The following is a 23,749-nucleotide window of genomic DNA, read 5'->3' as shown; positions in this document are numbered from 1 at the left end:
GGTGAACATGATAGGAACATTAGTCGAGGAGTCATTACCAAACACTTTGTTAGAAGATCCATTAGAAAAATGCCTAGCTCACTTTGGGATTGATTTTGATGATGATAATGTAATTAATGAGGTGAATGCTTTGTTAGATTCAACCCCTTTGTTAGATACTAGTAATGGATGGAAACCTAAGTTCGAACCACTACCAGTTTCTAAGTCTACCCTAGTTCCTTCTTTAGAAGAGCCTCCTAAGTTGGACCTAAAACCATTGCCAGATACCCTGAAGTATGTGTTTTTAGGCCCGTCTGAGACTTTACCTGTGATTGTTTCTTCCGACTTGGATATAGATCAGGAAAGTAGGCTAGTAACCGTCATTCAAAACAACAAGGAAGCTTTAGGGTGGACCATAGCAGACATTAAGGGTATAAGTCCTACTGTTTGTATGCATCAGATCTATTTAGAGGAAGACACCAAACCTTCTAGGGAGATGCAACGTCGACTAAACCCCAATATGAAAGAAGTAGTTCGAACTGAGGTTCTTAAGCTATTAGATGCAGGCATTATCTACCCTATTTCAGACAGTAAGTGGGTCAGCCCCGTTCAGGTTGTTCCCAAGAAATCTGGTATTACTGTAGTCCAGAATAATAACAATGAGTTAATCCCGACCCGAATGACCACGGGTTGGCGTGTTTGTATTGACTATAGGAAATTGAACAAGGTCACTAGGAAGGACCACTTTCCCCTTCCCTTCATCGACCAGATGCTAGAGAGATTAGCTGGACATAGTCACTACTGCTTTTTAGATGGCTACTCTGGATATAATCAGATCGTTATTGCCCCAGAAGACCAGGAGAAAACCACTTTTACCTGTCCCTTTGGTACCTTTGCGTATAGACGCATGCCTTTCGGGCTATGTAATGCCCCTGCGACTTTTCAGCGTTGCATGATGAGCATATTTTCTGACATGGTAGAACGGTTCTTAGAGGTCTTTATGGATGATTTTTCAGTGTTTGGTTCGTCTTTCGATGAGTGCTTGCATCATTTGTCATTAGTTTTGACTAGGTGTAAGGAAAAGAATTTAGTGCTTAATTGGGAGAAATGTCACTTTATGGTTCGTTCAGGAATTGTTCTAGGGCATATTGTATCTTCAAAGGGTATAGAGGTGGATAGAGCCAAAGTTGACCTTATTAAAACTTTACCGGTCCCAAAAACCGTAAGAGATATTAGGTCATTCTTAGGACATGCTGGTTTTTATCGTCGTTTCATTAAGGATTTTAGCTTGATGTCTAGACCTCTTTGCAATTTGCTTGCAAAAGATGTTAAGTTTGTTTTGATGATGCTTGTTTAGAGGCTTTTGAGAAGCTTAAGTCATTACTACTACCGCCCCCATAGTCCAGGCACCCAACTGGAACCTACCCTTTGAGATCATGTGTGATGCTTCAGATTATGCTATTGGTGTTGTGCTAGGTCAGCGAGAAAATAAGTTACTTCATGTGATTTACTATGCTAGCAAAACTCTGAATGATGCCCAGTTGAACTATACCACTACCGAGAAGGAACTATTAGCCATTGTGTTTGCCTTAGACAAGTTTAGACCCTATCTCTTAGGTTCTAAGATCATCATATATACTGATCATGCTGCTTTAAAATATCTTTTGTCTAAGAAGGATACTAAACCTAGATTGATTAGGTGGATTCTGTTGTTGCAAGAGTTTTCTCCAGACATTAGAGACAAAAAGGGTGCCGAAAATGTTGTAGCAGATCACTTGTCTAGGCTAGTTGTTAGTTCCCCAGATGATTCCCTTCCTATAAGGGATAGCTTTCCTGATGAACAATTGTTCTTTGTTACCCAATTACCTTGGTATGCGAATATAGTGAACTATCTTGTTACTGGTCGAATGCCCCAACATTGGGGTAAACAAGATCGTTCTAGATTTTTAGCTGAGGTTAAGCACTTCTTTTGGGATGATCCTTATTTGTTTAAGTATTGTCCAGACCAGATTATTAGGAGATGTATACCTGAGAGTGACCAGTCCAGTATTATTTCCTTTTGTCATGATCATGCTTGTGGGGTCACTTTAGTGCTAAGAAAACTGCTGCTAAGATATTGCAGTGTGGATTCTATTGGCCTTCGTTGTTTAAAGACTCCCACAGTTACTGCGTTACTTGTGAACGATGCCAGAAATTAGGAACCATTTCCCGTAGGAACATGATGCCCTTGAACCCTATTTTAATTGTTGAGGTCTTTGATGTGTGGGGTATTGACTTTATGGGTCCGTTTCCTAATTCTTTTGGTAACCTATACATCCTTGTCGCCGTAGACTATGTCTCTAAGTGGATTGAGGCGGTTGCGTGTAAAACCAATGACCATAGGGTTGTGATTGAGTTCTTGAAAAATAATATACTTACACGTTTTGGTACACCGCGAGCTATAATTAGTGATGGAGGGTCGCACTTTTGTAATGGGACTTTTAGACTTCTGATGAAGAAATATGGTATTACACATAAGATAGCTACCCCGTATCATCCACAGACTAGTGGTCAGGTAGAGGTTTCCAATAGGGAGATAAAACGTATATTAGAGAAAACAGTTAATCCTAATCGGAAAGACTGGTCGTCTAGGCTTACTGATGCCTTATGGGCTTACCGTACTGCGTTTAAGACCCCCATTGGAATGTCGCCTTATCGGCTTGTTTATGGCAAGGCATGTCACTTACCTGTTGAGTTAGAACACAGAGCTTATTGGGCTGTTAAGCAGCTAAATTTTTCACTTGACAAGGCAGGAGCCCATAGGAAACTCCAGCTCAATGAGTTGGACGAGATTCGTATAGATGCTTACGATAGTGCGAAGGAGTATAAGAACAAAATGAAACTTGTGCATGATAGAAACATATTACGGAAGTCATTTTCTCCAGGTCAAAAAGTTCTTCTGTATGACACTCGTTTGCATCTATTCCCCGGGAAACTGCGCTCTCGGTGGACCGGTCCTTTTGTGGTCCGTACTGTTTTTCCTCATGGAGCTGTTGAGATCGAGACACTGGATGGTAGTAGTTCTTCAAAGGTTAACGGTCAGCGATTGAAGCCCTTTTTAGAGCCTTTTCCTACAGGTGATGTTGAGGAGGTCCCTCTGGAGGACCCTGTTTACCCTTGATTGACCATCGAGGCGATTTGTATGTTGTATAATTTTTGCATTCAGTTTTTGGTTTCACTTCACTCAGGTACTATCTTTCCGAACTCTCTCTTTACTATTTCCTCATGTTACTTATATTCTTGGTACTGTTCTTTCATGAGAAACATTGAGGACAATGTTAGATTTAAGTTTGGGGGGGGGAAGAAACTTTTTGTTAGCTTTTAGTTGCAATAAATAAACTCCAGAGCCTAGAAATTTATGCCTATTGAGGATTGCACTAACTAATCTAAGTGGATGGAAGCATTTTGATTGTAGGAGTTTGAGGAACCAATCTGATTAGATGGAAACATCTAAAGAGTATTCATAAAAGCACAGAGCTCAGGTGTTAGAAATAACATGATAGTTTCACCATATCTCGTTGAGTCCTTTTCACTTCTATTTTTTTTTATTTTGTTTTTAAACTATGTTTCTCTAAGTGATAGGTGGGGCCCACGATTCAAGTTGTTACCAATGCTAGGGTGAATTAGAGTGATTGAGATACCATGAAAAAAAAAAAAAAAAAAAAAAAAAAAAAAAGTTGAAAAAAAAAAAAAAAAGATGAAAAAAAAAGAAAAAAGTAAAAACAAAAAAAAAAAAAAAAACAAAAAAAAAAAAAAAAAAAAAAAAAAAAAAAAAAAAAAAAAAAAAAAAAAAAAAAAGAAAAAGAAATTGAGACCAGACCATTTGACCAAAAGGAATAAATTCAATAAAGTCGACCACTGGTACCCTTGTATATGCAGTTGTGTTGACCTAGAGTTAGGTTATCGACCACTGGTACCCTTGTATATGCCAGTGTGTGATATTAGTCAGACTAGTATCTCATCCATTAGGATAGGTTCATTTTGGCGGAGGCCTTCAGACAGATATGGGAAACGTCGTTCACTTAGTAAACATCAAAACCATATATGTTTTCATATCCATCTTCTTGATCTATCCATGTGATTAGTTTTGACTCCGTATGATGTCCATAGTGAAACTATCTGAGTAGGAGCTCTGTCACTTATATGAATTTTAGTATGCTTGAGTGCAAACTCGTGTACACAATTGGAATTTCGCATCAGGGTACTTCTTCCTGTAGTCAATAAGTATGCCAACCAAGGAGATTCTTTAGTGCCTTCCAAGGTTCTGCGTAGATAGCTAAGGTCTGGAGTAAGGTTTTGTGGGTATATCTCTGGTAACCCCCCGAGACAACACTCGCCACTAGGGCCACCTAGTGGTTTAAGGCTTACTGCACGTGCTAAGTGTAGTCATTTTATTTTAGATTAGATTTGCTCGAGGACTAGCAAATAATAAGTTTGGGGGTATTTGATAGACGCATTTATGTGTCTAATTTGTCCATTGTATATTGTTAGTGCTCGATTTGTACTTATTTGGTTATTTTATGTCTTTGTAGGTGTTTTTGGAGAAATAAGCTTTTGCGGCGAAATTGGCTAAAAAGTGGTTTTTGCGCTCGTGGGAGAAAATTACTATGGACTCTCACTTTGGATAAGGGGTAACCTAATTACTAAGGGGCACCCCATTTCAGGGCATGTACTAAAGGGACACCGGAACTGGATAGGGGGTCATCTTCAAAGTTTGTGGGTTTTGGCGGAAAAAAAGGCAGCAGCGTCAACAGTTTTGGATCAAGGATTTGAGCGACCTAGAGGAGATTCAATGGGAAAATTGGTACCCACGGACTCTACAAGACATAAGGGACCTGTTAGAAGCGATTAGACCCATCTAATTGGGCTGGATAAGTCAAAATCCACACAAAGTCAAGACAGTGCACACGGTCCCTGTTTAGGGTTTTGAATTGGTTTGAAAGATTTGGGAGAGATTCTTGCGTGGGATATACTTCAAAACAGTTGAGTCCAAGTCCTAGAAGATATTTGAGTCGAGAGAATAGCTAAAAACCCTGGAACGCAACAAGAAGAAGATTATTCTTCAACAGCACGTGAAGAAATAGAGATTTATTCTCGAATTTGATCGAGTTTCTAGGGAATCTGAAGGCTATATAAGTGTTGGTTTACATCAAAGAAAGGTTAGAACCCTTAGGAGAGAGTTAGATCCCAGGAGAGCCGTGGAGAATCGATTGAAGACCAAACAGTTCTGCTGCTGCTGCTGTTCGAGGAGGAAGAAGAAGAGGAAGAACAGACCTGCTAAGGCAGTCGTTCTTCAACAGTCTAAAACCAGAAACGCTGTGTCGCTGTTTACAGCACAGACTTGTATCGTTCTTTACAGCAGTCGTTTTCTTTTACAGCACTAGTTCTATCGTTTCTTCTCAGCACTTACACCATTTGTAACAGTGACGCTGCAACACTTTTACAGCGTTGCTAATTCCTATTTCATCATATAATCATCAATAAAAACACTTATTTAGCCATGAATACATCTTGTGAGTGTGTCTTTGGGATGAGGAGCTAAACCCATTAGCCGAGACGACGGAGGAAGCCATTGGTCCATATTGATTGGTATAATTCTAATTTTATTATTTATTTGCAATTTATTATGATTATTTGCATTTGAATTTGAAATATTAGTTTTTATTGAATAGTTGTGAATTATTTTGATGAAGCATGCTGGGTTTTAAAAACTTTTGATGTTTTATACTTTGTGATTACAATTATTACTTCAAAAATATATTTGAGGCAAATATTAGAATTATTTTTAAAGGTAGAATTGCAAGAATATTATTTAGAGTTTACTATTAAAATGGTCATTGGTGGAATCCTAGTCTTGGTATTTTCTCTAAAGGTTTGAATTATTTTATTTATTTGTGTGTTTAATTTAAATCTAAAAAAAAAATTGTTTTCTTCACAAGTCTGAAAAGACCCCTTTTTACCACTACTACTACAATCAATATTTGAAAAACCATCAGCAAGGCAAGGAGAAAACAGCAGCAGGGGGAGACAAGGCAGCAGAACAAGGCAAGGAAGAAAGAAGAGATGGCAGTGAAGCAAAGACAATGCAATAAATAAAATGTAAAGAAGCAAAGACAATGAAGCAAAGAAGACTAAAAAAATAGCAAAGAAAACAAACAAGAACATCAATGACAGTGGAGGAAAACAAAAGTAACAAGGAAACAATGGGGAAATGGAACAAACCAAGGCTGTTTAGCCAAGGGCAGTGGAGATGTGAAGTGAAATGGTGAAGGTGAGCCTAGGCATACTACTAGAGTGGGGAAGACTAGTTTGCTCACAGTCACTAGTGAGCACTAGTTTCTCCCCACTGCTCAATCAATACAATGCTTCAAAGCTCTAACCTAGCATTCCACTTCTTGACAGTGAATTAAACTTAACAGTTTGAGAAACTAAACATCACACACTAAACATGACAGTATATCCAATTAACATTACATGGAACACAAACATCAACAGAACATGCACTAGGAAAATTGAAGAAACTAAACATCACAGTGAACAACAAGATAGACGGCAACAGAACAATACATGAACATTAAACATTAACAGCACACATTAACAGGAACAGAGAACAAAATGGAGAAACTCAGAAAGAACTTAATATGAACGCAAAAAAGTGAACATTAACAGAACAAAGTTCTGGACACTGGCTATTCCGCATAACCTTTACATCACACCCACAGTCCCCTTTTTATACCCAGACACCCAAATTAGGGTTTACAGAAAAATTCCCCCAAATCCCCAATTGAACAGTGACAAATTAGGGTTTCTCACCTAATTCGACTATTTAATCATACCCATGTTGCCACTGTTCTTCCTCATGCTCTCCCTAGCAGTAATTAGGGTTTTATCACAAACCCTAAATGGACAGAAAAATTAGGGTTAGGGATTTCTTACCAAACCTGCGATTTGACGCTTCCCTCTTCAACCCATTCCTCTCCTCGTTCACCAGCTCCATTCCCATGCCTTCAATTGCTTTTCTAGCTTCACTAATTCGTCAACCATTCACCTAGGGTTCGGCAGGGGAGAAATTGACGAATTAGGGCTATAAAGATGGGGTAATAGTTATAGGAAGGTAGGGGTGATGATGGTGGAGGTGTGGTGGTGGTAGAGGATTGGTGGCGGTGGCAGTGGAGTGGGTAGTGGTGATGATGGAGAAGGTGGTGGTACGGGTTCTGCTGCAGAGAGGGGGGGGGGAGAGAAGAAGTCGATGGAGAAGAAGGAGGGGGTGTTTGGTTGGGGTATAGGTATAGGATACTAGTGTGTTGAGCAGGTGTAGAGGATTTTGATGTTTCGCGAAGCTGGACCGTAGGATTATAGGATGATGGAATGATCCAACGGCGCGATGGAAATGGATGAGGGGAGACCGTTGGATGACGAGATACATCAAAACTGACGGCGAAGATCGAGGTTAGGTGTTGTAGTGTTAATCGGAAGTATCGAGATTTGATGCGCAGACAAAGAAGCGACCGTAGGATCTAAATGTGATCTAATCTGAAGGCTTGGAATTTAGGTACTATGGTGTTTTGCAGGGACTTCAGATTTTGATGAACGATGAAGAAGCGACCATTGGATGATGAGATGGATCCGATCTAACGGTTGAGAATGGAGGCGGGTATGGATATAGAAAATGGGTTTGGGTAAGGGTTTTGGGCCTTGGGTATGCCAAGCCCATATCTTCTTTAAGAACAATTCTTCCTTCTTGAGCCCATTCCTAGCTTTTTGGTCTTGTGCGCACCATTCTTTGCGGCTTCCTTGCGTAATTTCTTCCGGCTTTTCACTACTCTTCAGCTCTTTTCTGCTCCGCAAGTCATCCAGACTTTATTTATTACCTAAAAATGCAAAATTAAGTAAGAAAAATATTTATTCTTGAAAACAATGAAAATACAGAATATGGGATGAAATGTAGAATTAATGCACAAAAGATGAGTTAAATGCCAACAAAAAGGGATAAACATATACAATATTAGGCACTCATCAGGGCCAACTGGTGAAGAGGACGACAATGTCGTCCTAAAGGGAAAAGAGGTCGTGGTCAGTGAACTATAAGTTTGGATGTGTCGTGAAGTACACTTAGTTTGTTATCTTTTGTTATGAGTTGTGAAGTAAAATTAGTTTTTTATGTTTTGTTAAATACACTTGTTTTTTTAGTACCTTGAATCACTTGTTTAAATGTAGTTTTCAATGGTTTTATATGTTTGGTGGTCTGTGAAACAACTTAAAGGAAATAGTTCGGCTCATTATACCAAGCACGAATAAGACGAACCTTAAGTTCAACAGGTTCGGCTCATTATACCAGACACGAACAAGCCGAACCTTAAGTTCAACAAGTTCGGTTCATAAGGAAATCGTTAATATGAGCCGAACATTACACTGTCTTCTGTAAAAATAGATCCGTTGTGACTTTTTCTATATATTGTGTTCTATTCATAGCATTGGGTCCGCTTAACTCATTGTTTCCGTCTATACTAATTCATGGAACCATTCACCGTAGAAGATGATAAGTTTCTTGTTAGAGCTTTCATTCGGACTTATCGTATTTATCGACAAATCCGTTATACGATGAAAGATTACATCAGATTGTTAGGATGGGTTAATCAATATCATCCCAGCCAAACTAATGAAGAAAAAGTGATAATCCAAAAGCTTAATGTTCCATTTGTTTAGTTTTATTTTCCTAAAACTAACTTATCATTCTTTTCCATTTGTTCAGGTTCGGCTTTGCAATAAAACTGTTTGTCTGCCGAATCCCTATTGTTTTTCAAATTTTAAAAACTAGCCGTTAACTGTAGTTCGGCGTGTAATATAAAAGATGTATTAGCCGAACCATATAGGTTTAAACAACATTTAAAAATATAGTCGTTACAAATAGTACAATCCATTTGTGTATATATAGCCACATATGAAATCTCATTATGAAAGCACAAAACGGAAGCCTCTAGTCCTAAGTATACTCTACAAGAAGATTTGTGTCTTTGCAAACATTACGTAACGTACTATCCGGAGAAGGGTGCCGAGCGACGGGTAAAGGGTCTAATGAGTATGTACTACTTGGTCAGAAATCAAAATGAAAAACATCTTACAACATATTCTTCGTCATGTATTAGATTAACTACTAGGGTAATCCTAACCTTACAAAATCTTCGACGTCATCTTCAAAAACATCTTCTTCATCATCCTTAAAAACATCTTCTTCATCCTCATCATCCATTAGACAAACTAGTCCGGGTGGAAGAGGTGGATGCAAACTTCTCAAAAGCTCCATTTCCGTAACGTAATTTTCACACCAATCCATTGAGTAATTTTCTTTAAAAACAGGCCAAAAGACTAAAGGGCACAAGGGAGGTATTGGGGAACCGGGTATAAGCTTAAGACCGATATAATGGCAGTCTTGAACAAATGCAATAACAAGTCTTCTATATTTCACACTCTCATTGCAAGGTTTTGCTGGCGGCGCGTAGGCGTAACAACTTCCGGCCCTCGCAAAAGAATGAACAACACAATTGAAGGTCTCCGCGATTAAAAACCCACATATCGGCATTTGCATCCAATGGCATCTTGTGATCACGGCATCCCCATGTAAACGGCGTTCAAAACTAATGAACTCGTGTGCGACCCCGTGGTCTCCGCCACCTCGCATCATTGACTTGTAGAAGTCCCTGTTTCAGCACAGTGTTTGTAACAATCTTTGCCGAATATAATTTACTTCGTCCCCTTGGGCAACCGAATGGTTTCCATCTTTAAAAAGCCCTAGTTGTTCCACAGTGACATGGAAACCACAATTGCCATCCCCTTCGACATCGTCCATGGATATAATAAACTCATGAATCGCTTCGGGTAGGTTATCCAAGTAGTTTCGGTAAATCATGTTACAAGGTCTTAAACACTTCCCCAAACTATCTCTTTTGGGACCTTTCATTCTACCTTCCGCATATATGGTTTTCTTCTCCTTTTGCTTGGTAATCAGAGTCGTCTTTGTTGTTTCGATTTGGTTAGATGGAAACATCTTACCCTTAAGCTTGACGTCTACTTCCAATGGGGGAGGACATAGAGGACCACTATTATTAACTTCTTTGTTACTTGTTTGACCTTTATCCTTGCTCGGTCGACCACGTTTCTTTGATAGCTTCACTTCATCCATCTTGTCTAACATCTCTATTGCGTTTTTCTCTTCTTCGTACTTTGCATCATGGTACTCGACCCCACATGGATCCCTTGTGGTAGGTGTGGGTTTTTTGGTAGTAAGAGCATACGCTCTTGCTCTCTGCTCTTTTCGGTCTTCTTTCGTGGGTGGCCTACCTTTTTGTGGCCCCTTTTCCGGTTCAAATATACCTTGTTGGGTGTGAGGATAGAGGATTGGCATCATATTGTCCCATAAGATTTGTTTTTGAGGTCGTAACATCCCACGATACATTTCGGCCAATCTTTTTCCATAAGGTGTGTCCCAAATCTCTACATCATCGTCCTCGTCGGGCATAGGATCATTACTCAATTGTTTCCAATGAGGATCAATATCCTCAAAAGGTATAAGACAATCCTTGTACCGAAGTAGTTCATGACGACAGGGAAGTCCCATGCTTTCCCTCATTTACAAACACACTCTTCTTGGGAGTTAGCATCCATTTTCTCCATCAAATCCACTTCCTTCATTATAAGTTCAATGCACAAATGAGAGACCCTATGGGTTAGTCCCGGGAGCCACTTATCATCCGGAAATTAATCATGCTTCATCATTAGAATTTTTTCGAATAACATTCCAATTCTTATAACGTCACTCAGGAAATAGTCTTCCATTGCGTCAAACACCGTGACGAACGTGTTCACGCACCCAAATAGATTCCTCTTCAAACGATAATGAGCCGACTCTACCATACTTGTAGCTTGGTTGTTGAAGTGCTTGTGTTGGTTTTTAAATGCACTAACAAATCTATGTGGGTTGGTATCCAAGAATTGCTTGCGTAAATATATAATGATTTCCGGGTATTTGACGCCCCAATTCACAATGAACTTTGCAACATTTTCTTCATACAGTTCTTCGGTGATGGACCAAGTCAAAGCTTCCCAATCATTGTGGAAACATGCCCACATACTTTCATTAGCCTCATATGCTTTCCTGAATTCTTTCTTCTTCACTTCTCGTTCTCCATCCGATAATGTAGCAATCTTCTCTAGCTCTTTCAACTTGAGCGGTTGGATTATCACTTGGCATTTCTTCCTAACATTATTCCGTACATGAAAGGTACAAATAAAGTTTTGCGCGTTCGGAAATACCTTCCTTATAGCAAACATCAATGTCGCCTCTTGGTCGGTTACCATGACTTTTGTTAGAGCATCCTCCCGGAAGATTAACTTCACTTGTTCCAATGCCCATTCATAGCTTTCTTTCAACTCATCATGCAAAAAACAAAAAGCAACGGTGAAAGATGACTTGGTTGATGTATGACCAACAACGTTCATCAAGGGTATCTCATACTTATTGGTCTTGTAAGTGCAATCCAATATGATAACTTGTGGGAAGCATAAGGCCAACTTTACGCATTCTGTATGGGCAATAAAAAGGTCGTCGCATGGCCAAATTCACGCAATTTCTTTTGGCAAGCATAGTTCTTTTTTTGAGCCAACCACAATAATTGGTGCATCACCAACCTACCTTGCAAATCCTTTCTTCTCAAAGTACTTCTCGCGTTATAGATTTGTTGCAACGTAGTCTTGTTATTCTTATCATCCGCCTTCAACTTGATAAGAATTTTATAGGGTGCCATATGTGCTCGTGTCATTTTATCTACCTCTGCATATTCATGAGCTTTTAGTCTTCCGGCTCTATAATGTCCATGAAGAACCTTTGGACGTGGGTGGTTATGACGACAATCCATATCTTCATTCATTTTGAAAACTTTTTCATTTATGTTCCACTTTAAGACGATCTTGAAAGGACAATTTATCTTCCTTGTTTTAGTCTTATATTTTTTCCCGGTCTTCCCAACACATGGCTTACCTTTTTTCTTCTTGCTTACTTTCTTCCCACCCCTCTCATAAACCATCTCAACCCGCTCCTTTTTGCTTTGTCTACCTTTAATTGGGACGCAATTGATTTTTCAAGCATGTTCCTCAACCCATTTAACATCCTCTTCTTTGGTTTTCCACGGCTACATATACACAAGTAGAAAATTTAAGTTTTATTAATGATTTAGCATACAACAAACTTGATAATTAATTAAAACATAAACTACGTTACCTACCAAGTCAGTTTGGAAGTGATCTTTAGTATCTTCATGAATGACATCAACAGGCGGTGGTTGATCCTCCATAGTTTCCATTCGAGGAACAGTCTACAACAATATCGCATAGGTTTTGGGTCAGGTTCGGCTAATACGCAGTACTCTATGAAAGACGATCTCAAGGTTCGGCTACTTCGTGTTCAATTTACGAGGCCGAACCTATTCTCAAACATGGATTCGGCCTATTGGGCACAAATATATTATAAGCCGAACCATAAGACTTGAAATTTATAAAAACAAAAATTAGCTGTATAACGTGTAAGCCAAACATTACACTGTAACTCGTATATTTTTTTGTATACGGTTCGGCTTATAGTATCATATCGCATTTGAGCCGAACCACGAAAATTATTTGGCGCGGAAATAATTGAATAAAAGTTCGGCGTATATATTTCTCAATCGTAGAAACCGAACTGTTCTTATTTTTTATGGTTCGGCATACATATTATCTGTCGAACCTCACTCTGTTGCGCCGAACTAGTTGCAAAAATCATAACTTTTGGTGAAATAAAGCTACAAAACTGAAACTAAACAACTTCTATAACCATACCTTTGTATTATTAGCATTGGGTTCCTCATCCACGTACTCATCTTCGGGGTTTGGCTCCATAAAGGAATCATCTTGAGCTTGAGAAAAAGGTTGAGTTTGGGTAAAATCATTTTCAAAATCCAACAAATAAGCCATGTTTGGATCTCCATCGTAATTGATATGTATTTTCATAGCTTTACGTGATGAAGATTCATCTTCCTCACTCGAATTTGTATCACACATCTCTCAATAATCACAAAGATCACAAAGAAAAATAAAAAAGTTTTTTTCCTCCTCTCCTTCTTTCCTCCTTCTTCTTTTTCTTAAAAAATAACTCACTAATCTTTAAAAAGAAAATTATGATCCTAAATTAACACTAAACTAACTAATCAGATTAACACTAATTAATAAGATTAACACTAATCTCATAAGGGTATTTTGGTATATATGAAAATAGGTTGGATAAGGATAGCCTAGAAATACTATTTCGAACCCTCTTTTTGTCTTATTATGTATGCCTCCAAATTTTGTTGTATGCCCCAAAATAGGGTTCTAAATAAATCTTTGAGGCCTCCTGTTATGAATCCTCTGGCCAACAAAATGCAAATGCAATCGCTGCTGCTTGCTCCACTATAGGGCCGTGGTGCATTTTGACTGTTCATTTTTCCATTCCAAGTGGTGTTTTATGATCGAAAACACACAATTTAGTCAACACTATCCAGTAGCAGTAGTAATTGGAATTAGCCATGGCGAAACAAAGAGTATGCCCAAAATCGGTCAAAACTAATTGGATCTCTTCACCAACACTTGTCTTCCACTGATCGACCCCTCGAAGGATTTGTCTTGTTACAGGTATTATTATCTCCGTCTCATATATTTTATGCGGAATTCAATGATCATTAGTTTGTGATTTTTCATTATTAGGGAAGTCAAGAACCAAATCCTTGGCGGAACAACGACTTTAGGTTTGTAATTTTTCCCAAATTTTATAAATTAGGGTTTGTTTCAATTTAATTGTACTGTATAAAACTTATCTATGTTTTCTCTGATTGATGGATGGACGAGAGTTATTTTGCCTACTTGTTTGGGGTGAAGGAGACTAGTTTTTATGGAGCCATTGTGAGTTTTCTAATTCACCACCCTTACAATGCAATTTTCACATTTTCTTTGCGTAGTTAAGCAAATCTTTTGTTGAATTATTGGTTTTTTGCTTCTTAGGATATCGCGACCCGAAAGTCGATTCTGTTTGTAACAAGATTACTTGCCGGATATATACTTGTTTTGGGGGAAGCAAACTTACTAGAATACTTCAACTATCTCAAGGTGACATTGTTTTTACCAATTATTAATGTCGAAGTATCATGTTGAATGTGTTCTGGTGTTGAAGTCTTGTCTTGTGTTTGCAGGAAGCGTTTATGGTTAACATGGTATGCTGCACCGATGAGATTGCTGAAGTTTTGCACGCTCATCATGGGGGATCTGAAAAGCCTGTGTTATTTCTCTTGCATGAGCAGAACACTGATAGTAATAACTTCTTTAAGCCTACAGAGTGTAAGGTATCTAATCCATGGTCTGTTTCATTACCGTACTAGATTGAAAAGGTTGATGTATCATTATTAAAATGTAATGATATGTATATGTATTTGGCAGGGAATGGAAGAGTTTGAGACTGATTTAAGTGTGCTACATCCAATTTTAACTGAATGCCGTGCAATTAAATCAGACGCGGAGCTTTCTCTTATTCGGTATGCCAACGATGTAAGCTCAGAAGCTCATGTAGAGGTAATGTCCTGGTAAAATGTTTTGTAATTTGAAAAAATATCTCCTAATTTGTTAACTATCATTGTCTTTGGTTTGTTAAATATAGATTCGAATTTAACAAAAACGGGAGACTAAAATAACAGGATTTTTTTTACAAGTGACATTACATGTTGGGTTTAATTTGTTATGAATGATATTTTTTTGATAAACTGATCCACTTGGCAGGCAATGAGAAATATGAGAGCCGGCATGTTTGAGATTCAACTAAGAAAGATATTTCTTCATCACGCCAACACAAATGGGGATGGTTGCTCGATCACATGCATATGTTCTACTGGTGGTAATAGGTGGGATTTTCATTGGTTTACTTACATGTATTGTATACAAACATTCATGAACCTCTGCTCATGGATTTGTGGGTGAACATCTTGTAATTAGTAGAGCTATGATGGGCAGATTATCTCTCTGGTTTTTTGATACATAACTGAAATTAACCCAAAGTTATCTATTCATCTGCATTTCTGTTCTCAATTATGAGCATGAAGCTGCTCTAAATATCTGGATACATTCACACTCATGCTTTTAGATTCATAAGTAGCACCGGTGTTTTGTGTTAAAATGAGTGTTATATTGTCTCATGTCTTTTTCATTTGGCACATAGACTGTAGGGATAAGAGTATATTGAGAAGCCATACATTTCGACTGTTCACTACTTGTTTGTTTTCTTAAAATGGAATAACCGAGTTTATATGTGGAGTCAATGGTGTTGATTTATCAAATTCAATTTCTGCAGACCTTTGAAGACTGAGATATGGCATTGTTAGATACGGGAGCTGAATACAATTTTTATGTTTATGACGTTACATGTTCTTTCCCTGTAAGAATCCATGAGCTCAGTTCGCACTCCAGTTATTTTGTAATTGAATAGTGAGTTCTTCTTCCCAATATTTCGTTACACCTTATTGTTATTCAAATGCAAATTTATTAATCCCATCTTAGAGTTGAAATTAAGTAGAAAGGTTCCATACTCCGTACTAACATGCATTTGTTTTCCACCACCTTCACATTTTTTTCTCATTACTGCGTTGTACTTGACTTTTTAAATTTCTACTCAGAAAATCTTCTTGCTTGTAATTGTAGGTCAATGGGAAATTTGCCAGTGATCAAAAGCTGATTTACAATGTAAGTGCTCCTTTTGTTGAGTAGTTTGAAAGGGTCTCTTCAACATATTAAATTTTTGGATGGAAAGCCAATGAAATCTCGTTTTATTTTCTTGGGGTTGTTTTTTTTTCTTTTCACGTTCTTTCATTCCTTTTAATAAATATGAAAATAGAACTATTATGTCTTGCAGGCTATTCTTAAGGCTCATAATGATGTCATATCCACAATGAAACCTGGAGTGAACTTGGTAGACATGCAAAAGTAAGCACCTGATTTGATCATTCTTGGCTCCATTCATGAAGTTTCTTTTGATCAATCCATTTATGAAGCTTCCATGTACATATCTTAATTTTGTCCATTAGGTTTAAACTTTAAAGACATCTGTCATGAGAATGACAATCAACATCAAAAGCTTCATCCTGCATCATTGTTGCTAGCTGTTGAAAAATGATGCTATTTTTCTGATCAATATTCAAAACCTCATAACTCAAAATTTGGGAGTATGCAATTTTTTTTGAAGTACAGATATATAAGTGACCATTATGTAGTTTACGTAGTAATTAGCTATGTCATGCTTTCTTAGCCATATTATTGTGCATCTCTGAGTTCACTTATGTTTCATACTTGCAGATCAGCAGAAAAGTCTATTCTCGAGTCACTAAAGGATGGTGGCATCCTTGTTGGGTACTTGTTGTACTGTTAATCATACTATTTTAATTTAATGCCATTATGCACCAACTGCTAATTGTAATTTTGTATGTGGATTTTGACTGTAGTGATGTTGGTGCAATGATGATAGAAAGACTAGGTGCTGTTTTTATGCCACATGGTCTTGGTGATTTATTAGGCATCAATAGTACACATGATCGTGGTGGCTACCAAAGGTTATTTTGCTGCCTTTTAATGAAGTTATTATTTCTTTACATCTCACTTTTGTTCGGTAGAATCTTAGTTTGACGTGACTAACAGGTAACACTAAGGCCAACGGGACCAGCATTGAAGTTTTTGCATACAACTAGAGAACTCAAAGAGGGAATGGTTAGCAATGGTTCTACATCTAAAATTTGTTGCTTCTCTTTATTAACCATCTCAGTTTTATAGTATGCATTGCCTGGCTTTTTTATTCGTCCCGCTTATGATCCTTCCAAGGGCATATTAATATGAACGACCAAATGTGATACTGCGGCAACCATTATTTTAGTTGGATTACTTTTTCCTGGTATAGGTGATAACAGTAGAACCGGGATGCTATTTCAATGATGCGCTACTGGTTCCTGTATTGGAGAGTTCAAGCACATCTAAGTTCTTTAACCACAACGAGATTGAAAGATTTAAAACCTTTGGTGGAGTCCGAATCAAAAGTGATGTGGCACTGTTTATTTTTCCGATCCTTCTTTTAATATCTCTGCACGTTTTTCTTCTTTTCCTTTTCACGCCCACTCGTTATATTTGAATTAGTCAGTAGTATGATTTGAAGTCCATGTTGTGGTAGCCACCACGATTAGTCAGCAAAAATAACCTTTGGTAGACTGACTCTTGTTCAAGGAAACAATTTATTGAGTTTTAATTGAATATTACAAATTCTAATCCAGTTTATGCAGTATGATTTGAAGTCCATGTTGTGGGCGCATAGCCATGCGATCAACTGGCGAATGAGCATAAGCAGGCGAAAGAGTAAAGTAGTAGCTTCGTAAAATCATCGCCAGAGCAATCTTGCTCTCGATCATTGCGAAGTTGGAGGCTACACAAGTTCTTGGTCCATAACCAAAAGGAATAAACGCCATGGGATTGTTATTTGTGGCTTTCACTATTCCTTCGCCAAACCTGTCGGGCTTAAATTTATGAACATCTTCTCCCCAGATTTTGGGATCATGGTGTACGGCTATAATAGAAAACCCAACATTCATATCACTTGGAAGAGTAAATTTTCCAAGTCTTACTTGGCTCTCAGTTGTTCTTGGAGATCCCAGAACTGGCGGATAAAGCCGCAGCGATTCATTTATGATCATATTCACCTGCAAAAAAAAAAAAAGGAAACGATAAGTATTGCAATTTGCTGATTCTTGTATCTACTGAGGACACAAAAATGGTGCATACTTACGATTTTCAGTTTTGCGATGCATTTCTCATCGAATATTTGACTCTTCTCTCCCATTAGCTCAATCACTTCTTTTCTTGCTTGGTCTTGCCAATCTGTGTGAATGGCTAGAAGTAAACAAGTCCAGGTTAGCAAACTTGCAGTGGTTTCATGTCCAGCAAAATACATTGTCTTGCACTCGTCAACCATATCCTGTACTGAAATCCTCTTGAGCTCATCTGGATCCTTGTTAGCATTTAGAAGTAAACCTAAATAATCTCTGCCATAGCCATCAGATAATTCTCCCCTCTTCATCATCTCTTCTCTTTTCTTTATTATCTCCAAAACCGAATTCCGAATCCCATTGTAAATTTTCTCCATTTCAACTTCCTCTTTACTTCGCCAAAATTTCCTGACAAAGGACATATAAAAATGTCACAAGCCCACACCTGACACCACTACTACATAAAACAACCATCTTTTCTAAAAGTTCGATTCTGCAAATTGTGCCCATAAAAATGAGCATAGAGAATAAAATGCAAACTTACTCAAAAAAAGGGAGTCTTATCTTGAAAGCACTATTTGCTGATGCAGTTGAACCCAACTTGACCAATTTCGTCAACATCTCAAAAATGTTCTTCCCTTCCAAATAACTACTCCCAAATGCAGTTCTTGATATTACTTCAGAAGTCAATATCCGAAATTCTTCGTATACGTCAATCTCTTTACCTTCATGATATTTCCATTTCTCTAGCATGACCTCCACTGCTGTGATCATTGCAGGGACCATTCCCTTCAAACTCTCAGCATAAAACGCATGATTAGCTAATTTTCGACGCTGAACCCATTTTTCTCCATTTATCATAGAAAGACCATTTCCTAGTATCATTTTAACATGGCCTTTAGTTTCCGGTTTCAAGTAAACTCCATCTTTGTTATTTAAGATCTCCTTCATTAGCTCCGGCTCCGTTACGCACATTAGAGGTTCCGGACCACGCCAACTCAGAAAGTTTTTACCTGTATATATATATGATAAATGATAACCAGCATAAACATATATAGTAAAGAGTATATATATATATATATATATGAGCGGACGAATTAGTTACCGTAAATGTTGATCCATGAATGTCTGTAAGGCTGAACTTGAGGGAAAATGTTATGAGATTGCAAGTAATTCTCCATGGGTGTCTTCATGGTTTCCCTTACCATTTTGAACATTTCTTGGGTATTTCCATAGAGGAATTTGTAAGGAGGACCTCTGATTCCTTGTGAAGCTAATGAATTTTGTATGTGAATTGGTTTCCACCATACTTTGTGAAGAAACCTTATGAGAAGATACAATAGAATTGTCACACTCCAAATTGGGATTATCAAATAGTAAAAAATTTCTGTACCCATTCTTTCCTCTGCAACTAGATAGGCAGTTGGTTGCTGCGGAATCCAGTATTAATTTGCACTGATAGAGGAGAGGGGCCAAGAACTATTGACTTGTGTGACAAAAATAAGTTTCTACATGATTTTAACTTGTTCAAGCAAGATCATGAGGTTGTTGTGATATTATGCAAAGTTTGGTACTGGTAGGGTCTTTGATGTGTTTAGATTGACATCATCTTGATATGCTTAGATTGGCACAATCTTGGCATTTTCGTTGACCCGAAATGAATACTAAAGTTAATTCATATGCTCCCTCCGTTACACCATCAAGTTACCTAGTGCAAATTTTTTAAGCACTTTTTATAATTATACCCTTATGGATAATAAATAGTGATATTTTGAAATGATTTATTTCTCAAACTACATCGCGGATGTTCGCAAACCTCGTACCATTAAAAAACATTTTAAAACACCTACGTAACGAATATAAACATGACTATCAAATTATGCATATTTCTTATAATCAATTAAAAGGATAATTTTAAAAATATCTCCTTATTTAATGATATATGTCAAAATCTAAAAGTAATTAGGTCACTTATTAGTGGGACGGAGGGAGTATGAGAAAAAGCAACACCCACGTAACGAATATAAACATGACTATCAAATTATGCATATTTCTTATAATCAATTAAAAGGATAATTTTAAAAATATCTCCTTATTTAATGATATATGTCAAAATCTAAAAGTAATTAGGTAACTTATTAGTGGGACGGAGAGAGTATGAAAAAAAAAAAAAAAAAAGTGAAGGTGCAGGGAATCGAACCCCGTACCTCTGGTATGGGGAGCGAGAGCTCTACCATATGAGCTACAGCCCCAATTTGGTATTTTGGTCAATTAGATTTATAATGTACTCTTATCAAACAAGAACCTTCTACTTCGGGTGCCCTAAAAAACTGAAAATCTCTTCCAACATTCTCTCTCTTCAACTCGCAGCCATCACATAAAATCAAAAACTCGCTATTTCAAACCCAACAAAATCGCAAACCAAAAGCCCTCAAGAGCAAGCTCAAAAAAAAAAAAACACACCCAAAACCCTAATTTTTTCTAAAACCCTAAAATATGGGCCGTAGAAGAAGCAACAATGGGGGTTCTTCATCATCAAGTAATATTGAGAATAATAATCATCCGCAAGTAACTAAGTTATGTATCGATGATGATGATAATGAACTACCAGAAGAGATGATTACTCCTACTACTGATCAATCTATGTCTGAAGCTGATAATAGTACGGCTGTTGTTGGTGGTGGTGATGATGATAAAACTAGTGCTGATTATTACTTCGATTCTTATTCTCACTTTGGTAACTATTTCTTTGAAACCCCTCTCTGTGTTTTTCAGCTTATTGTTGGGTTTTGTTTGATTTTTGGTGTTGTAGTGTTAATTGATGGGGTTTTGGGATGTATTCTTGTCTGGGTTTTCGTTATTTTCTTGTATTAAGTTTTTCTTGAGATAAAGATTCGATTTTTATTCTGTCATATGAAGTTAATTTGTTGTTTTTGGGGTGGTTTTAGGTGTTGGGTTGTTGTTAATTTTGTGAATGGGTGTTTTCTGATATTAATTTGAGTCTGTACGTGTAAGTTAGCGTTTAGGGGTTTAATGAATTTGTGTATAAAGGTGACTGCTTCCAAGGACTAATTGTTCTTTCTTATTGTTTTGTGCAGGTATTCATGAAGTAAGTGCTTCGCCGACATGGAAATAACAGCTTCATTCACTTGTTTCATATCAAGTTGTATTAGTATTTGTCTGTTCAATCATTATGCTGTTGATAACTTTTTTTTGCTCAGTTAGAATTTTGGATTTACACGCAGAATGTAGGACTGGGTAACTGATTTTAAACTTTTGGTTCACCCATGAATGTATTTTTGCGGCTGTTATTGAATTTAAGTTACAATGTCTTGTTAGTATTTGAAGCACACTGAATAATCTTGGTATTTTGAAGAAAATTGCTTTCCCCTACCTTGAGCAAGAGTCTTTTTGCTAAAGTTTTGAACTTTGCAGGAAATGTTGAAGGACACAGTGAGGACAAAGACATACCAAAATGTTATCTACAAGAACACGTTCCTCTTCAAGGATAAAATTGTTCTTGATGTTGGTGCTGGTACTGGAATTTTATCCCTCTTTTGTGCAAAAGCAGGAGCAAAGCATGTTTATGCGGTATGTGATTCTGTCACTGCATCTGGTTACTAATTTACGATTTCAAAATTTAACTGTAATTAGCTCGGTGGGCATTTATTCCCACTCTATTTTACGATTATATTACTTTTGCGTTTTTCTTTGTAAGTGTTGCCTTTTATTCCCCGCAAAAGCCCCTTTATAAGTGAATCACTTTATTTGCCAAATTTCTTTTTTCGCATTTTAAACTGTCACTGCAATTTCTAAGGTAACTACATTTTGTTCATGAGTAAAAGTATAATGGAAAGAATAATTTGATCATTGCAGATCGAGTGTTCCCAAATGGCTGACATGGCGAAACAGATTGTTGAAACAAATGGCTTCTCTAATGGTAATTATCATTTCTGGCATTCTTTCTTCATCTCTATAGATCTCGTGGGTACTTCTTCTCATATACTTCTTTGGTTATCTATTTATACAATTTTTTTTTCTTTTCTCTCAGTTATTACAGTTTTGAAGGGGAAGGTGGAAGAGATTGAGCTTCCAGTCCCCAAAGTTGATATCATCATATCCGAGTGGATGGGTTATTTTCTATTGTTTGAGAATATGTTAGACACTGTTCTTTATGCACGTAACAAGTGGCTTGTAAGTCAATAACGTCCTGTATTACACTTTTTATACATTGTTCTATATTGTGATTAAGATGTTAAAATCGAGGAAAGACTATACTTGGATCCCCTATATGTATAGAGAGTAAAAAACTATAGAAAACCCCTCGTAAGTAGTAACTAAAAGAAACATCCTTTCGACAAGTAATTGTTGCTGGATAACTGAACTCTTTGTGATGGTAGTGCTTTTACATCTGATTGGAGATTCTTATAAAACTTGACGATTGCTTTCTCTGATACTGTGTGCAGGTAAACGATGGGATTGTGTTGCCCGACAAGGCGTCACTCTACGTAACAGCCATTGAGGATCATGAGTACAAGGAAGACAAAATTGAATGTATGGTACCTCCTAGTATCATTCATACATACATTATTTGAGGTGCACCATGTTGTTTATTAACGTATTACCTCCTGTTTGATTTTGTTATTATGCTTTGCAGTCTGGAATGATGTTTACGGCTTCGACATGAAATGTATCAAAAAACAATCCATAATGGAACCCCTTGTAGACACGGTTGATCAAAATCAAATTGTCACAAACTATCAGCTGCTGAAGGTAGTAAAATAAACTCTATATTTTTGATGTATTTTTTTTTGTTTCCAGCTTGTGAATATATTCTTGGCATTTGGTTTGAAACCTATATACGACTGATGTGCATTGTTAACTCTTCTTTCCAGACAATGGATATCTTGAAGATGGCTTCTGGAGATGTCTCATTTACAGCTCCCTTTAAGCTCAGGGCTGAACGTAGTGACTATATTCATGCCCTAGTTGCATACTTTGATGTCTCATTTACGCAGTGTCATAAGTTGATGGGCTTCTCTACAGGTTATTTTCGTTCATTATTTCTGTTTGTGCACAGTAACTAAACTTTATAGACAACTTCCATTAAGATGACCTAATGTGTCGAAATTCGAATTATCCAGGACCTAGATCCCGCACCACGCATTGGAAGCAAACGGTATTGTACCTTGAGGACGTGCTAACCATTTGCGAAGGTGAAGTACTGTCTGGGAGCATGACAGTTTCACAAAACAAGAAGAATCCTCGTGATGTTGATATTACTCTTAAATATGAATTGAATGGTCAGCGTAGCAAGATATCAGGAACTCAACATTACAAGATGCGTTGAGAAAAAGATCCGGAGACATTTTCTCATTAGAACTGTTTTCAACCACAATCTTTAGAAGTAATTGCTTTTCTTTATCCGTTTTAGCAGATGAGATTGATTGAGCAGAGTGATGCTGAGTGTACCATGCTTGTAATTTTAGCAAGTTTAAGTTATTTCCTTGCACCGCACTTATAATTTAAAAATCAATTGTATTCGGCGTCAGTAATGATCATTGATTCAAAATGCAATATCTGAACCTGATTAAGGGAACTACAAGAAGTTTCATGAGAAGGGCCTTGAATTGCGGAAGTTGTTCGTATTGCTCAAAACCGTGCAAGGCTGTAATACTGTAGTTGTCCTAGTTCATACATCATATTGCTCGAAACTGAGAACACCCTCGTCTTCCATTGGAGGCTAACTAGAACTTGAACCAAAAGTCTAAAAGTTATCCAAGAATAGCTTGTGTCTTGAAGTTCTGTCTGAGACTCCGAGTTCCTTTTTCTTCACCATAGTTGAATTCGGCGTGTTGCCTCAGACAACCGGAGCACCAGAA

The 23,749-nt window shown here is 37.4% G+C and overlaps 2 protein-coding genes and 1 pseudogene across 2 annotated transcripts; 2 read left to right on the top strand and 1 right to left on the bottom strand.

The window, feature by feature from the left end:
• Positions 1 to 13,455: 13,455 nt before the first annotated feature.
• Positions 13,456 to 17,376, top strand: LOC113352168 (annotated as a pseudogene).
• On the bottom strand, positions 17,370 to 19,363 carry LOC113352167 (cytochrome P450 CYP749A22-like). Its single transcript, XM_026596021.1, has 4 exons — positions 18,973 to 19,363; positions 18,412 to 18,880; positions 17,888 to 18,275; positions 17,370 to 17,801 (listed from the first exon to the last, which is right to left on the bottom strand). Exons 1-4 carry the CDS (start codon positions 19,262 to 19,264, stop codon positions 17,370 to 17,372), a joined length of 1,581 nt encoding a protein of 526 aa, XP_026451806.1. The 5' UTR covers positions 19,265 to 19,363.
• An 860-nt stretch (positions 19,364 to 20,223) lies between these two features.
• On the top strand, positions 20,224 to 23,444 carry LOC113349384 (probable protein arginine N-methyltransferase 1.2). Its single transcript, XM_026593352.1, has 9 exons — positions 20,224 to 20,604; positions 20,966 to 20,976; positions 21,303 to 21,458; positions 21,744 to 21,807; positions 21,919 to 22,061; positions 22,334 to 22,421; positions 22,525 to 22,640; positions 22,763 to 22,913; positions 23,012 to 23,444. The coding sequence occupies exons 1-9, from the start codon at positions 20,364 to 20,366 to the stop codon at positions 23,215 to 23,217; spliced, it is 1,176 nt and encodes a 391-aa protein (XP_026449137.1). The 5' UTR covers positions 20,224 to 20,363; the 3' UTR covers positions 23,218 to 23,444.
• The last annotated feature ends 305 nt before the right edge of the window (positions 23,445 to 23,749 follow it).

Source organism: Papaver somniferum, chromosome 2 (assembly GCF_003573695.1).
Source record: "Papaver somniferum cultivar HN1 chromosome 2, ASM357369v1, whole genome shotgun sequence".
In the NCBI taxonomy this organism is placed as follows: Eukaryota; Viridiplantae; Streptophyta; class Magnoliopsida; order Ranunculales; family Papaveraceae; genus Papaver; species Papaver somniferum.
The sequence above is the reverse complement of the archived record's forward strand: the minus strand, read 5'-3'. Positions and strand labels throughout refer to the sequence as shown.